The sequence below is a fragment of the Eurytemora carolleeae genome, unplaced genomic scaffold (assembly GCF_000591075.1).
Source record: "Eurytemora carolleeae unplaced genomic scaffold, Eaff_2.0 scaffold534, whole genome shotgun sequence".
Classification (NCBI taxonomy): domain Eukaryota; kingdom Metazoa; phylum Arthropoda; class Copepoda; order Calanoida; family Temoridae; genus Eurytemora; species Eurytemora carolleeae.
In genome coordinates this window covers 154,250-168,976 of record NW_019396436.1, presented here as the reverse complement: position 1 = coordinate 168,976, position 14,727 = coordinate 154,250, and the positions used below count along the sequence as shown (strand labels likewise).

General features: G+C 33.2%; 1 protein-coding gene across 4 annotated transcripts in view; it reads right to left on the bottom strand.

Annotated features, from left to right (window-relative positions):
- LOC111703309 (semaphorin-1A) overlaps window positions 1-14,727 on the bottom strand; it is a 41,861-nt gene that overhangs the window by 20,618 nt on the left and 6,516 nt on the right. For all 4 annotated transcript variants that reach the window (XR_002765591.1, XM_023475211.1, XM_023475213.1 and 1 more), the window contains exons 2-6: window positions 8,297-8,721; window positions 6,119-6,170; window positions 3,502-3,564; window positions 2,153-2,260; window positions 1,844-1,931 (exon numbers count right to left, since the gene is read on the bottom strand). Coding sequence is in view for 3 of the 4 variants with exons in the window: in XM_023475211.1 (XP_023330979.1) it covers window positions 1,844-1,931; window positions 2,153-2,260; window positions 3,502-3,564; window positions 6,119-6,170; window positions 8,297-8,505 (520 nt within the window). In the remaining variant the exon portion in view is untranslated. The remainder of the gene's footprint in view (window positions 1-1,843; window positions 1,932-2,152; window positions 2,261-3,501; window positions 3,565-6,118; window positions 6,171-8,296; window positions 8,722-14,727) is intronic.

The following is a 14,727-nucleotide window of genomic DNA, read 5'->3' as shown; positions in this document are numbered from 1 at the left end:
TGGAATGAAAGACGAAGAGGTCTATGGAATGGAATACGACGAGGTCTATGGAATGAAAGACGAAGAGGTCTATGGAATGAAAGACGACGAGGTCTATGGAATGAAAGACGAAGAGGTCTATGGAATGAATAAATAACGAATTGGTGGCAATGGAATAACGTACAAGGTGTGGAATGGAAAATAAGGGAATAGAATAAAGGACAGTGATGAGAAGGAATAAAGACACAAGTTGCGAATAAAATGTTATTTTGTCATTTTTTTCGTCTGGTTTTCGAGTTTCAAAAATTAAAAAAATAAAAGAAATTTGTTGGGAGGGTTTTAAACAAACCTCATATTAAAGTATTTTAAGAAAATCTGCCAAAATCAAGGGTTCGACTAAAACTTGTTAATTCTTTTCTGCTTGCAATGCAATTTCTAATGTATTTACAAACAAAACTGTTTGGCAAAAGTTTTTCAAATTTTTATGATCTAATAAACATTATTTGTCAAATTTTTTTTTTACTTTTGTATACTTTGCGGAAAAAAACCATGGTGATAAAAACTCTCATCTACAAATCATACATTTACTCCTCAAACTTCCATCTCCAAATTACAATTACAGTAAAGCAAGTAACTGAAGAAAGATCCCCATTAACAGCATTTCAGAATGAGGGAAGACTTTCAGACCGTCAGATGTTAATGGTTTTCAAAACTCTTCGAATAAATTGGGGTTCCCTATTGTACCACACATTAGATCAGCAATGAATATGATTGAAAACAAGAGAATTCTTGCAGAAGAGGTTGAGTGTTAACATTAGAAATTGCATGACAATCAAAAGAGAACTAATAAGTTTTAGTCGAACCCTTGATTTTGGTAGATTTTCATAAAATACTTTATAAAATGAGGATTGTTTAAAAAAACCCTAAACTTTTTAAATTTTTTTATTTTTGAAAACTAGAGAACCAAACGAAAAAATGGAAAAATACGTTTTTTTGGGACTTTTTCAATAATGTTAATGTTCCTCTATAGTAAATGCCCTACTCCATTAGAGTCTCTCAGACCCGTTTCAATCCAGGTACAACTCAATCCCTCTCGTTGGTCTATGAGGTATGAGCTGAACAGTTAAACCACTCTTCACTATCAATGCAAAATACTGGCACGATCTCTTCAACTATCAATGCCAAACACGGACACAAGCTCGTAAAGTATCTCAGGTATCTGTCTTACAAGATAATATACAAGATATCAATTCCTAATCTAGTTCTTTTAAAAGAGTGATTCAGGACGCTTCTCTTTCGCTAACCAAAAAGTAATTACTCTCACGCTGGAATCAAAGCAGAGTCTATTCCAACTGACTTGCATTTAGACATCTATGTTACAGGTTAAGTTAATGTACATATTTACAAGATTAGCGGGGATATATATAAGCGTAGTTAAGCAAATCACTACGTAGTTATAAGTTAATCACAATACAGGTTTTGAGGTATTTACAGAGGTAGCTAGGCTATAGGTTAATTGCATTACAAGTTTTGCGTAGTTAATAAAAAGCGCATTTAGATTTACAGGCAATGTAAAACGTATACCTATTTAATATATCTAGGTATGTTCAGGTTAACAAATATGGGGATTGCTACGATATTTACTACACCTTCAGGGACACTGTGGGTTTACAATGGCTTGAGAATGGAATTAAACATGAAAGTATTTGGGAAATTAAGAGTTCGGAGTTTTGTCAACCAAAAGTCAGAACTTAGTTCAGATTTTTATAAAAATTTACAAACTTTTAATATTCTGGAATCTTTTACAAAAAAAAAAAGAAAAATGTGAGAATTAATTTTAACCTTTTTAGATAAAAAATGTCACCTGCAAGAAGATATGAGGAATTGTGACCAGGATCATAAGGAGTCAATCCTTTCCCATCAAACTCCTGATCCACAGAGTAGGATCCATTCTGTAATAGGGATTGCTTGTTGATCCATTTTCAAATAGGGATTATGGAAAGATCCGCTTATCATGGGTCACTAATCTGATCATTCTGAGATTGTTTGCTTAAAGAAAGGTGTTAAAATAAGAATAAAAAGATGGTATCGAAATAAAAAAATGGTATCTGAAAAAAATATGGTATCTGAATTATGGTATTTGCATAAACAATGTAGTTCTAAACTCTCTAACCTTGTATTTGTAGTATCTACAACGAGGTTTGAATGAATGGGTTCCACAGATTAAAATCCTATTCTCATCAGTCTTAGCGATCACACGGATATAGTTCTGACACTGAACCTAACACAGAGGATAAAACGTTAGTTACAGAGACACCCACAAAGGATGAGACTGTAAGGACGACCTGAAACAAATTTGGTAAAGAAAGAAACAAGTAATTAATAATTACAGTTGCAGAGAATCACAGATTCAAAGAGTCTAAGAAATATCATCCTTTGTTGGTAACCACTGACTCAAATTTTCTTTTCCCTATATCTTAGAAACCCGATGTCGTTGATTAATTATATTTCAAACTACGAAATCTGTTAGATTCAACATGTCCAATTTTTTAAAAGATTTTAAATACCCCTCCTTAAACAAGCCGTTCCCCCCCCCCTCCCCCAACTCACGCAAAAGTTCGTTAATTAGATCGACCCCCACCCCAACTCTATATTCACACATCTACACAGTTTTTTTTAATCTTTGTGAAGAAACAATCTCAAGGAATAATAATTGTCTTAAAACATTTTTTTAAGAAAGTGAATATTTGCAAATTATCTTTTTTCCATCTCATAATCTGAGTTCTTTTCCCTTATGTCCATTTGACAGCCCAAATTTTTATTTTGAATAATCTTTTTGTTTGTTTATCTTCTTGTGATTTTTACATTTTTTTATTTTTTTATCGATTTGATGGTTATTATATCGTTAGAACTGACGAGGGTCAACCCAGACCGAAATATATTTTCAATAAATGTGGAACTAACATCTACTTTTTTACTCTACAGAGGTTTGGTCCATCACCATCACTGAATTTTAAATATAGTTTAAAATATCAAAGTTTTACACCATCAGGTTGAAGAGATGTAGGTATTGTGGCAAAAACTCAGTTTCTTTGATAATATGTAATTGCTGACTTAAGTAGATTGTAGAACAGCTAAAAAATAAAATGGAATTAAAAAATAACTTGCACTTTCTTTTGACCCCTGGAAATCCTGGAATTCTGAAGAAACTTTTAATTAAATTAAATTAAATCATTTATTTCAAAACAATAGGCGTAAAAAAAAATCCTCCAAAAGAGAAAAAAAAACTAGCATTTTTTAAAATTTAATATCCATTAATTCCATATGTAACTTATTGAAGTAAAAGAGTGATAAATAGTGTGGTTTTCCTAGTTTCATTAATCCTAAAAATTGGATATCAAGATCAATCATTATTTCAAGGTTAACAATACTCTAAACAAGAGTTCCTCCCTCAGGGTTAAAAATTCGAAGAAAGAAAGTCGTCTTTTTTCTTTATTTATTTAATTGATCAAAGATATTTACCCTTGTTTTACCCTTGATGCTGCAGAGTTCAGAATCTTTAGTATCCGGAGGCCAGGATATTCTCTGGAATATGCTTGGATTAGAACCATGGACTGATTTACAGCTCTACATGTTAGAACATCTTTTAATTAAATTAGAAAATAAAACTAATCTTTCTAACGATATATCTACGTACATACATTTAGACTTTCCTTACACACTGGTTCAAGTAATATATTAAATCGCAGGAACAGATTTCATATATGAACGTCCTAACCCGGGAGCTGATTTTAAGAGCTTTAACTCAAACTTTTTAATTTTCAAGATCTATTTCTAGGTGTTAGCTCAGAGTGAAGATTTTTCTTCAATCCACATTTCTTCAAAAACTTCAAAAGATTAAAAAAAGTTTAATACAGCTCGACTCCTTAAATTTTAGTAAATTTTACCTCTAATGTAGTATTTTTTCTATATCTACATTCTATAAATATCTTATACTATTTTATATATACATTTTTAAATCAGGTTTTTATAAAGAGATTAGAGCAAAAACGTTTCAATATTTTAGTGAGTAAAAGCAATAAATAAACAAACATGGCGGTCGGTTCTCTTAAAACTTTCAAATTCTATATATTTGTTGTTGGCCCTCGCCTGATATTGGATGGATGAACTGTTCTAAACTATAAAGTATATATAGATGGAAGATTGGTTAATATTTGAAGATCTAATGGGATTTGGCGCATATCCGCAATATCCTGGATATAGATTCCTCAAACCGGAGCAAATTCTACAAACCAGAGTAAACTTTACAAACCGGAGTAAACTCTACAAACCGGAGTAAACTCTACAAACCGGAGCAAATTCTACAAACCAGAGTAAACTTTACAAACCGGAGTAAACTCTACAAACCGGAGTAAACTCTACAAACCGGAGTAAACTCTACAAACCGGAGTAAACTCTACAAACCGGAGTAAACTCTACAAACCGGAGTAAACTCAAACCGGAGTAAACTCTACAAACCGGAGTAAACTCTACACGTCGGAGTTAACTCTACAAACCGGAGTTAACTCTACACGTCGGAGTTAACTCTACAAACCGGAGTTAACTCTACACGTCGGAGTTAACTCTACAAACCGGAGTAAACTCTACAAACCGGAGTTAACTCTACAAATCGGAGTAAACTCTACAAACCGGAGTAAACTCTACAAACCGGAGTAAACTCTACAAACCGGAGTTAACTCTACACATCGGAGTAAACTTTACAAACCGGAGTAAACTCTACAAACCGGAGAAAACTCTACAAACCGGAGCAAACTCTACAAACCAGAGTAAACTTTACACACTGCATAAGTTCCACAAGTGACAACTTGGAGTAAATTTTACATTCTGGAGTAAATTCTACAAACGGGAGTAAATTTCACAAACCGGAGTAAATTTCACAAACCGGAGTAAACCCTACAAACTGGAGTTATCAATTCAAACCGCAGAGCCATGTTCATATACCGGAGCCAATTCTACAAACCGAAAAAAATCACCAAAAGAGCAAATTCCACAAACAACAGGAGCAGGTTTTACAAACCGAAGCATTTTTGTTCTAATCCCTATATCTTGAAGATTAATCCTTTGATATTTCAAACTTAATTCATAGACTGAAATATCATAGGTTGCCAAGATGTAAGGGTTTAAGGACTCAGTTCCTGAGACCAAATTCCAAATACCGTAGAATAAATGGCAAATTTACAAAATCTATAACTCCTCAAACCATGAATGTGAATCCAAAGATGGTATCTTGTCTGTATTGCGGCGGCTAGGTGAGTGTATAAACTATATTAGAATTGATGTTAAGGATTTTCCTTGGTTAAAGATCCCTTGGATCTTCTCCTGTCACCCCTAGTTATCTAGTTATATACTTTAATAGATTTATACACTGTAAACAGGATTATTTAGGATATTGGCATTAAGCATACTTTCTCTTGCAAAATTTTCATAGGTTTTGGATTCCTTCCTTATTATTTGGAAAATTTTCATAGGTTTTGGATTCCTTCCTTATTATTTGGAAAATTTTCATAGGTTTAGGATTCCTTCCTTATTATTTGGAAAATTTTCAAAGGTTTTGGATTCCTTCCTTATTCTTTGGAAAATATCATGGGTTTTGTATTCCTTCCTTATTCTTATGCTTCTTTCAAAGTGCATATCAGAATGCTGACAATAATAAAAACTTATTGAGCTATTCAGATTCCAAACAAAAGGAACATCTCCTATGTTTGGTGGAACCACTTTAAATCCAAAAACTTAAATTTTCTATAATTTATCATCAGTACCTGATATCTATAATGTTTTTAACATCAGAATCCGGATCCAGGGTTTGAAATCATAATTCATGACACAACATTAATTAATTAATTTCGAATAAATGAAGCAAGTATGGATCTCAATTGTTTTTATATCTGTAAGCTGACTTAATTAAGGGTTGAAATGAAAGCCTGAAATATCTTAATTGAAAAATCTCTCTCTCTCTAACCATTTTCTATTTTTTGTTTCAGCCTCCACCTAACAGCTTACGTTGTATTTTTTCAACTGATCTTAGAAAATCATGGTTTTAAATTCTTTATGTTAAAAAGAATACTAAATAGTTACTTACCAGTTTTTCATGTTCCTTCAAATCCTTAGAGTTCAGTATATAAATATTATTCCTAAAACAAAACAAAGAGTTAAAAACCAGATTTAGAGAAAATATCTAGGAAGCTAGAGTTAGGGCTTGAGCTAGAATAATAAAGATTGGGGCTGAAGCTAGGATAAGGAGAATAAGATGGACTTGAGCTAGAATAAGGATAAGAAAAAGGAGAGGAACTGAAGCTAGTGATAAAGAGGAGAGAAACTTGAGCAGAGGGATGAGCAGGAAAGGGACTGGAACTAGGATGGGAAGGAAAGGGACTGGAACTAGGATTGGAAGGAAAGGGACTGGAACTAGGATGGGAAGGAAAGGGACTGGAACTAGTGGAAATCAAATATTCTGTTTGAGGAGAATGTTGGGAGAAGTTGTATAAAGGTTGTGAGGAATATGAACTGCAGTTTCAAACAGAATGTTTACACTGCCAGGGAAGGAATTTATTCAGATATCAATGAATTTAGTCCAAGGGTCACAGGGAGAACTCAAGCAAATGCCATCCTTACTCTTAGACACCATTTCCAGGTTTAAATAAGTATTCTATTATCGTTGTATAATCATCTAGAAATAAAAAGCAGAACTAACAAAGACGACGTTTTCTCGCTAAAATATTAGTTTTCCGTTTTAAATTAATTTAAATTAATAAAAGGTGAATTCAATTACAAATTGGAAAATTGTTCATTTCTAAACCTAGCTAAATATATCGTTGTAAACATCCCCCCTGCCCCCCTCTACAATACAAACAAATCATTTATTCAATAATAATTCATTTTATTCATTTCAATTTCATTCAGAAGTTTTAGAAATCAAATGTTGAACACTAAATTCGATTTTTTGGAGATTCGTGCTCTGTAATCAAATTAGAATGGACGTGAGTTTTCTTTCTTAAATCTTTAATTCAAAACGAAAAGATTAAACTTGATCAATAGATGAATTTGATTGGAAGTAGATTTTAAATAAAGTAAAAAGGATTAAACAGTTTTTTAAATTAAATGTTTTTTTAGGTTAAATTCTTAAATAAAAAATATGATAAAAGTGTAGGATGGAGTGAAGGATAGACTTAAAATTTAAGTGTAGGGTGAAGTGAAGGATAGGTTTAAAATGAAAGTGTAGGGTGGAGTGAAGGATGAAATGAAAGTGTAGGGTAGAGTGAAGGATGAAATGAAAGTTTAGGGTAGAGTGAAGGATGAAATGAAAGTGTAGGGAAGAGTGAAGGATCAAATGAAAGTGCAGGGTAGAGTGAAGGATGAAATGAAAGTGTAGGGTAGAGTAAAGGATGAAATGAAAGTGTAGGGTGGAGTAAAGAATGAAATGAAAGTGTAGGGTAGAGTGAAGGATGAAATGAAAGTGTAGGGTGGAGTGAAGGATGAAATGAAAGTGTAGGGTAGAGTGAAGAATGAAATGAAAGTTTAGGGTAGAGTGAAGGATGAAATGAAAGTGTAGGGAAGAGTGAAGGATGAAATGAAAGTGTAGGGTAGAGTGAAGGATGAAATGAAAGTGTAGGGTAGAGTGAAGGATGAAATGAAAGTGTAGGGTAGAGTGAAGGATCAAATGAAAGTGTAGGGTAGAGTGAAGGATGAAATGAAAGTGTAGGGTAGAGTGAAGGATGAAATGAAAGTGTAGGGTAGAGTGAAGGATGAAATGAAAGTGTAGGGTAGAGTGAAGGATGAAATGAAAATGTCCAGTCTAGAGTCTGTCTTCTGATTACTGCAGAACTCTGACTGTATAATTTAACGAATGTTTCTGGCATATCTAATATTAGTGAGATTGGAAACAGAAAAGGAAAATCAGAAAAACATTTTAGAAAATTAAATAAAAAAAGGAATTTTTAAAGGGACTGTCGTCGGTATTATAAGGGTCCAGTCCAGATAAAGATATCGTCTCAAAATTAAATTTTCTTATCTTTATGTCATTTTAAAACCTGAAATCGCAAACCTTTGATATTGCTAAATTAAAGGTAGATAATCCCTAAGAAAAAGGATTCAAAAATTAGAGTTTGAGGCAAGTATAAGTTTCTTTGTTTAGCTCCATTATTAAAAACGATAATTTGTGGTTTTTGATTTTTAGACATTTAGCTTAATTGAGTTTAAAAAGATATTCTTATGGTGTCTTACGATAAAAATTAGATAATGAAAGTAAAAAAAAACTTACGTTCCACCGACGTAAAGCGCTGTTCCGTCCTCCACAACGATCTTGAAGTTGTCGGAGATGGTTGAGTTCCCCCGAAACCTTCTCACACTCTCCACCAGGGGACCGTGCACATAGTCTATAGACACCTTTGCCTCCCCCTGGTTCCACCCACCCCCGTGGCCACGCCCTAGCAAGCTCAGCAGGATCAGGGTGTAAACAGACACACCCATTCTATATCCAGCTACGCCTAGATCTTCAAACCAAACTCATCTGTAACAGAGGAGATTTTTCTTCTCTCAATTCTCTCTTTCTTCTTTATAGTTTTCCATTCTAGTGATGGTTTAGTTTAACTCCAGGGTGTATCATTTCCTTCCAGATATAGACAAACAATGCTGGAGGGAGCTCCAGGTCTCCAGGTATACTCAGAGTAGTCGGCAAACTCAAACCTGAAAAAGAAATTCTATAATTTATCATCTCTTCTGTATTCAACTGCTATTCATGGTTTAAAAGCAAAAAATCCTCCAAAGTCTTTTATTATCCGAATATTACATGGTTCTTCCATTATCTAAACAGTAGGGTCTTCAGATGCTTTATAGCATACAGACATATATTTCAATATATAAGATATTTTTAGAAATAAACTTTCAAAGAAAAAAAATTGAAAGAAAGATGGGTATCATAATTTTCCCGTTTTGTCTTATATCAAAACAATTTAATGAGGGAAAAAAACATTATAAAACATTTTCTGGAAAAGTGACATTTAGCATTAATGTTGTTTGCAACACTAGAATATTCTGCAATATTTTACATTAATATATATTAACATTTATACAACCCCCCCCCCCCCTAAATACTCTAATCAAAATGGTTAAATGATTATAAAAGTACAATACAAATTGTATAATGAACCCACCTAAAAGGTACGCTGTCAAATATAAAGAAACTCATATAATGAACAAAGTACGATACAAAGTAGAAATAAATTGCATACTGTGAAACCCTGTAGTTAGGATCATACTTCAACAGGGGTTAATATTCTTTTTTACTTATTAAAGTAACTTTTTGGAAAAAAAATGTTGCTGACAAATTTCAATTTTGAGGAAATTTTTTGAATAATTGTGGAAGTATTTACCCTTGTAATTCATGTAACTTTATAAAAAATGTGTCGTGCAGAATATCAATAAAATGTTTTATACAATGTATAGTGTGCGTAAATTAACTTTTCTAATTGTTGTGTAAATAAAGCAGGATTGTTTGTCTATGGTTTCTGTGGTATTCAAGAACCACTTTCACGTGATTTGCCAATAAGGGAGAATTATTTACATAACTGTATTTAAACTGAACGAAACTAAAAGATGCATATTCAACCCCTTTTTGTTAACTATTTAATACAAAGCTATTCACACACACGTCACACAGACATAACGAAAGTAAGAGAGATCAATTTCAGAGTGAAACCCCTATGGAAACCATAGATTTCACTGATTCAGGGGGAGCTGAGCCCCATAGCCCCCCCCCCGAATACTCCTCTGGCTTCGGCGTACAAATACTACGCCAAATATGCGTCAACGGGGCAGATTCTGAATGTTTGCAAACAGTTTAATATTATTGTTAAAGCTATTTAGTGACAAAATATGCCAGAAAAGGACTTTTACTGCAATTAATTTAATAAACAACATTATTCTTTCAACATAAGATATTTAGACTAAATCATAAATATATAATCTTGCAAAGATTTGATTTTTATTGTGTCTCATCTTAATTTACTCGTGTACATATATTTAAAGTACTAATGCAAGGAAAGTTAATTGCGGTCGCGTATACTCTGTGTACATATTGAAACCAGTTCTCTCTGGGCGGAATTTGTAAACAAGAATATATGCATCAGTGTTCCCAGGAGGATAAAAAAATTTAATTTTGATAATTTAGAAAATTCACATAATAGTTTTCTAAGACCAGAATACTTCATAGATTATTTTTGTGAAAAGGGATTCCATGCCAGGCTTCGACATCCGTCTTGTGTTTACTTTTCCGCCCAAAGACAGTACACTGCAGTACAAAAAATGCGTACACCTTTGAAATAACTTTCCTTGCATTATTTATTTATGATTAACGGCAAACATATACATTTAAGCTACCAATATTACTTTTCCTCTTTTATTTGAAGAAGTCCAAAATCTATTTTTAAATAAATTTTGACTGAATTGAAATAGAGAAGCCTAGTATTATAAGAGTGTATAAATGTAAAAGAAGGTTTTGAGTTTGTATAGAAAAGGTATTATCATATCAATCAAATATTGAGAATAGGAATCTGCTCTAGAAAGATTTGAAAGAGCAACTTGAACCATGATCTTGATTTTCACGGCTCAGTTAGATTCCATCAATGCTCTATTGTGTAAAAGGAGAGCAAATATATTTTAATAGATCCACAAATTGAAAAATATTGCGAATTCTCTTAAAATATCATTTAATCATTGTTCCAAAACAAAAGCTTAATTGTGAGTTAATACATGGTTAGTTTTAACGCGTTGGAGTAAAGAGCGATGTTTATATTATTTGAAGTTGTAGTATGTTGTAGTATGTATTGTATACTCCAAGGAGAATTGAATAGAAGGAGGGGGCGATAGGGTTTCCTTCCGTACACTTTTCTGTGACGTTTTTGGACTGCTGAAGAATTAGTTTTTACGTCACAACAATAACAAACAGCCGATCTAATGTAAACAAACATGAGTTAGTATACGGTGAATCTTCATCTAACGCGCCAGAGATGCCAGATGTCTGTTTATCATTTGTGTTATTGTTGTTACGCAAAAACTAGTTCTTCAGCAGTCCAAAAACGTCACATCAAAGTGTACGGAACCCCTATCGCCCCCTCCTTTTATTCAATTCTCCTTGGTATACTCTATCTTGTGCGCATTAACAATTTTGGAACTTTAAGACTAAGATTGCAGATATTGTAACAAATAAATAAAATGAAAAAAATCTCAAAAATTATTTCTATTTCCGATAAAGGATACATGATACAATACAAATAGGACGAAGAGCAGGATATTTGATGGATTAACAGGAACTAGATAGATAGATAGAGAGAGAGATAAATAGATAGAGCTAGAGCTAGAAAATATACGAGATAGTATAGTTGGATAGATAGATAGATAGATAAATAGATAGATAGATAGAGAGATAGATAGATAGATAGATAGAGAGAGATAAATAGATAGAGCTAGAGCTATAGAAAAATATAGTATAGTTGGATAGATAGATAGATAGCTAAGAATATAATTGTAAGAAGCTGAACTACTATCTTTGTATAACAAAGGGAAGGTATATGGTGGTTGACGAACCAGGATATACAATATACATTCCACAATACATTCCCAGATATATATTTATATACCTATATATAAACAATATCAGATCTAGAAAAACAAATACCCCCCCCCCCTCCTTTCTTTCCCTTGGGACGATAAGTGGGTATATAAATGTTAACATTTTCCACTTATTGTCATCATCAGATTCAATCTTTGATTTTTTTTATTTATATAGCCATTGAAGTTTAACTAATTACTTCCCACAAACCATAATTTTCTTATCCTCATATCTTTGCAACCAAATGTCGTAAACTTTGATGTTTTTAAACTATGAATTTTTTCTAACTATTAGTTTTGCCCCGAAGAAAATAATTTCTCTACATTTTTTACTGACGGAAAACATGTTTATTTAATTACTTTTCATTTTCTTCAACTTCCCCCCCCCCCCATTTAGAAATTAATTTATCGCCTGACTTTTAGGATTCCTGAACTTGTTATTTTTTGTTCAGGAATTGTAAAATATCTATAAACCCATATTTAAAGGATATTACAAAAGATTAACAGGGAAAGGGTTATTTGTGTAAATTTTGTTCTGCAGAAACTTTATTTGCCTGCTTTTAAATTTTAATTTTTCATGTTTTGAGGTCTAGAGCGGGATGATTTTCATCATTTTAAATTAACAAGATGGAATTTTGGAAGGATAATTAGTTTCTTTTATTCAATTTTGGGAAGATTTTTATCCCGCATTCCAACTCGCAATTCCATGATTTTGGGTATAAAAAGTTTCTTATTTGTTCCAAGGCAAAAAAGTAACATTGTATACCTGGTTCCTTTAATATTTCGCAGATTTTCATTAAAATATTTGCACATTTTCCAATCAGATTGAATTGATTCGGGATTAAACTTGAATTTAACCCTTAAACAAACAAAAAAAGTAAAAATGCCGAAAAAAAGAAACATATTATCCCGCATAATAACACAAGGCAGTTGAATAATTATTACTGCCGTTGATGTCACTATCAACAAGAAACAAGCGCGGCATTCACAGCCAGCACGAAAACTTAAGTATAGGAATCGAGTCTTTGGAACAAAATCAAATATTTAAACCTCAATATGTTTAGAACCCGATGTTGTAAACCTATGATATTTCAAACTCAGATTATTTGATCTAACAGAATTCATAGTTTGAAATATCTAAGGTTTGCAACGTTTGGTTCCAAAGATATAGTGATTAGAAAATCAGAGTTTGTGGCAAAGACTCAATTCAGTAAGATTGAAAACAAAATATAGTTTTTTGGCCTCATAGCTAAACTATAGTGCTATTGAGAAGAACAAAAATGTTTTTAAAACTTCTATAGTATTAATCAGTAACCAAATAATATGTGTCACATACTAGTGAGTAAAATTAAAACTAGATTAGTGGCGAGATCACAAAGGCGTACCAGTAATATCTCCTTCTATCTAATAAAAATGTCGAAAAAGAATGCTGTGAAATATGGGGGGTACAGATGCCTGTATACGCCGGTTACCCCCTTGGTAACATAGCTGTATTGGTAAAATTAAAAGAATTGATGTACTCTGTTATCCTCCTGAGCCAGAAATTTTAAAAAGTATCAATAAAAGAAACTCCCGAGTTTCATTTTTTAGTTCTACACATTTATAGAAAGTAGAAAATGATAAGACTAATTATATTAAATGATATTTTAAACCGAAAAAATGGATACCTGCACAATTCTCTTAACCCATTACCCGGGTTCCAATACACCCAATACCAGGTTTCATGACACTACTCTGGCTCAGCTGTCTAATATATGTATTGTATATTGTACAAGACACTACTCTGGCTCAGCTGTCTAATATATGTATTGTATATTGTACTAGACACTACTCTGGCTCAGCTGTCTAATATATGTATTGTATATTGTACTAGACACTACTCTGGCTCAGCTGTCTAATATATGTATTGTATATTGTACTCTGGCTCAGCTGTCTAATATATGTATTGTATATTGTACTAGACAACAGAATTCAGGGGAAACTTTAAATTGAAACTGAGAACCAGCCAAACCTTATTGATCTTCATAAATAAATATATTCAGGGCAAAAATTCAACCCCCACCCCCTTCCCCCTCGGGACTCTTTATGCTAACAAATACTTTTGAAATAAAATTTTTGAATATTAACGTTTATTGTTAAATGTTACGTCTCCGTTCATCATAAATTCATTGGTCAAGTTACGTGAATGATAAGTTAATTTAAACATTAATTTGTGTTTAAATCTTCATGACAGAAACAAACTTAAGAACTGACGAGGGTCAACCCAGACCGAAATACATTTTCAATAAGATGTGGAACTAACATCTACTTTATTTATTCTATAGAGAATTGGTCCATTATCATCACCGAATTTTAAATAATTATCTATGGTTCCGTAATTTTTTGAGAAAAATGTGAATTTTAAGCAGAGAACATCATTTTATTCCTATTTCAGCACCCCCCTCCCCTTAACCATGTTTTCCGCAGTGAATGGTTTAATAAAATAAAATGAAAAAAGTTTTCTATGAGGAAAAATAGTTGTGGTACTACATCGACACAATTACATTTTCATGAAACTTGAAAATGCTTTTATCCCTGTTATCCCTGGTATCCTTGGTATCCCTGGTATCCCTGGTATCCTTGGTATCCTTGGTATCCCTTGTATCCCTGGTATCCCTGGTATCCTTGGTATCCCTGGTATCCCTGGTATTCTTGGTATCCCTAGTATCCCTGGTATCCCTGATATAACTGGTATCCCTGGTATCCCTGGAATTCCTGATATCCCTGGTATCTCTGGTATCCCTTTCCTGGTATCACTGGTATCCCTGGTATCCTACGTATCCCAGCTATCCCTGGTATCCTAGGTATCCCTGATGTCCCTAGTATCCCTGGTATCCCTGGTATCCCTGGTATTCTTGGTATCCGTAGTATCCCTGGTATCCCTGGTATCCATGATATCCCTGGTATCCTACGTATCCCAGCTATCCCTGGTATCTATGGTATCCTACGTATCCCAGCTATCCCTGGTATCCTAGGTATCCCTGATGTCCCTAGTATCCCTGGTGTTCTTGGTATCCCTAGTATCCCTGGTATCCCTTGTATCCC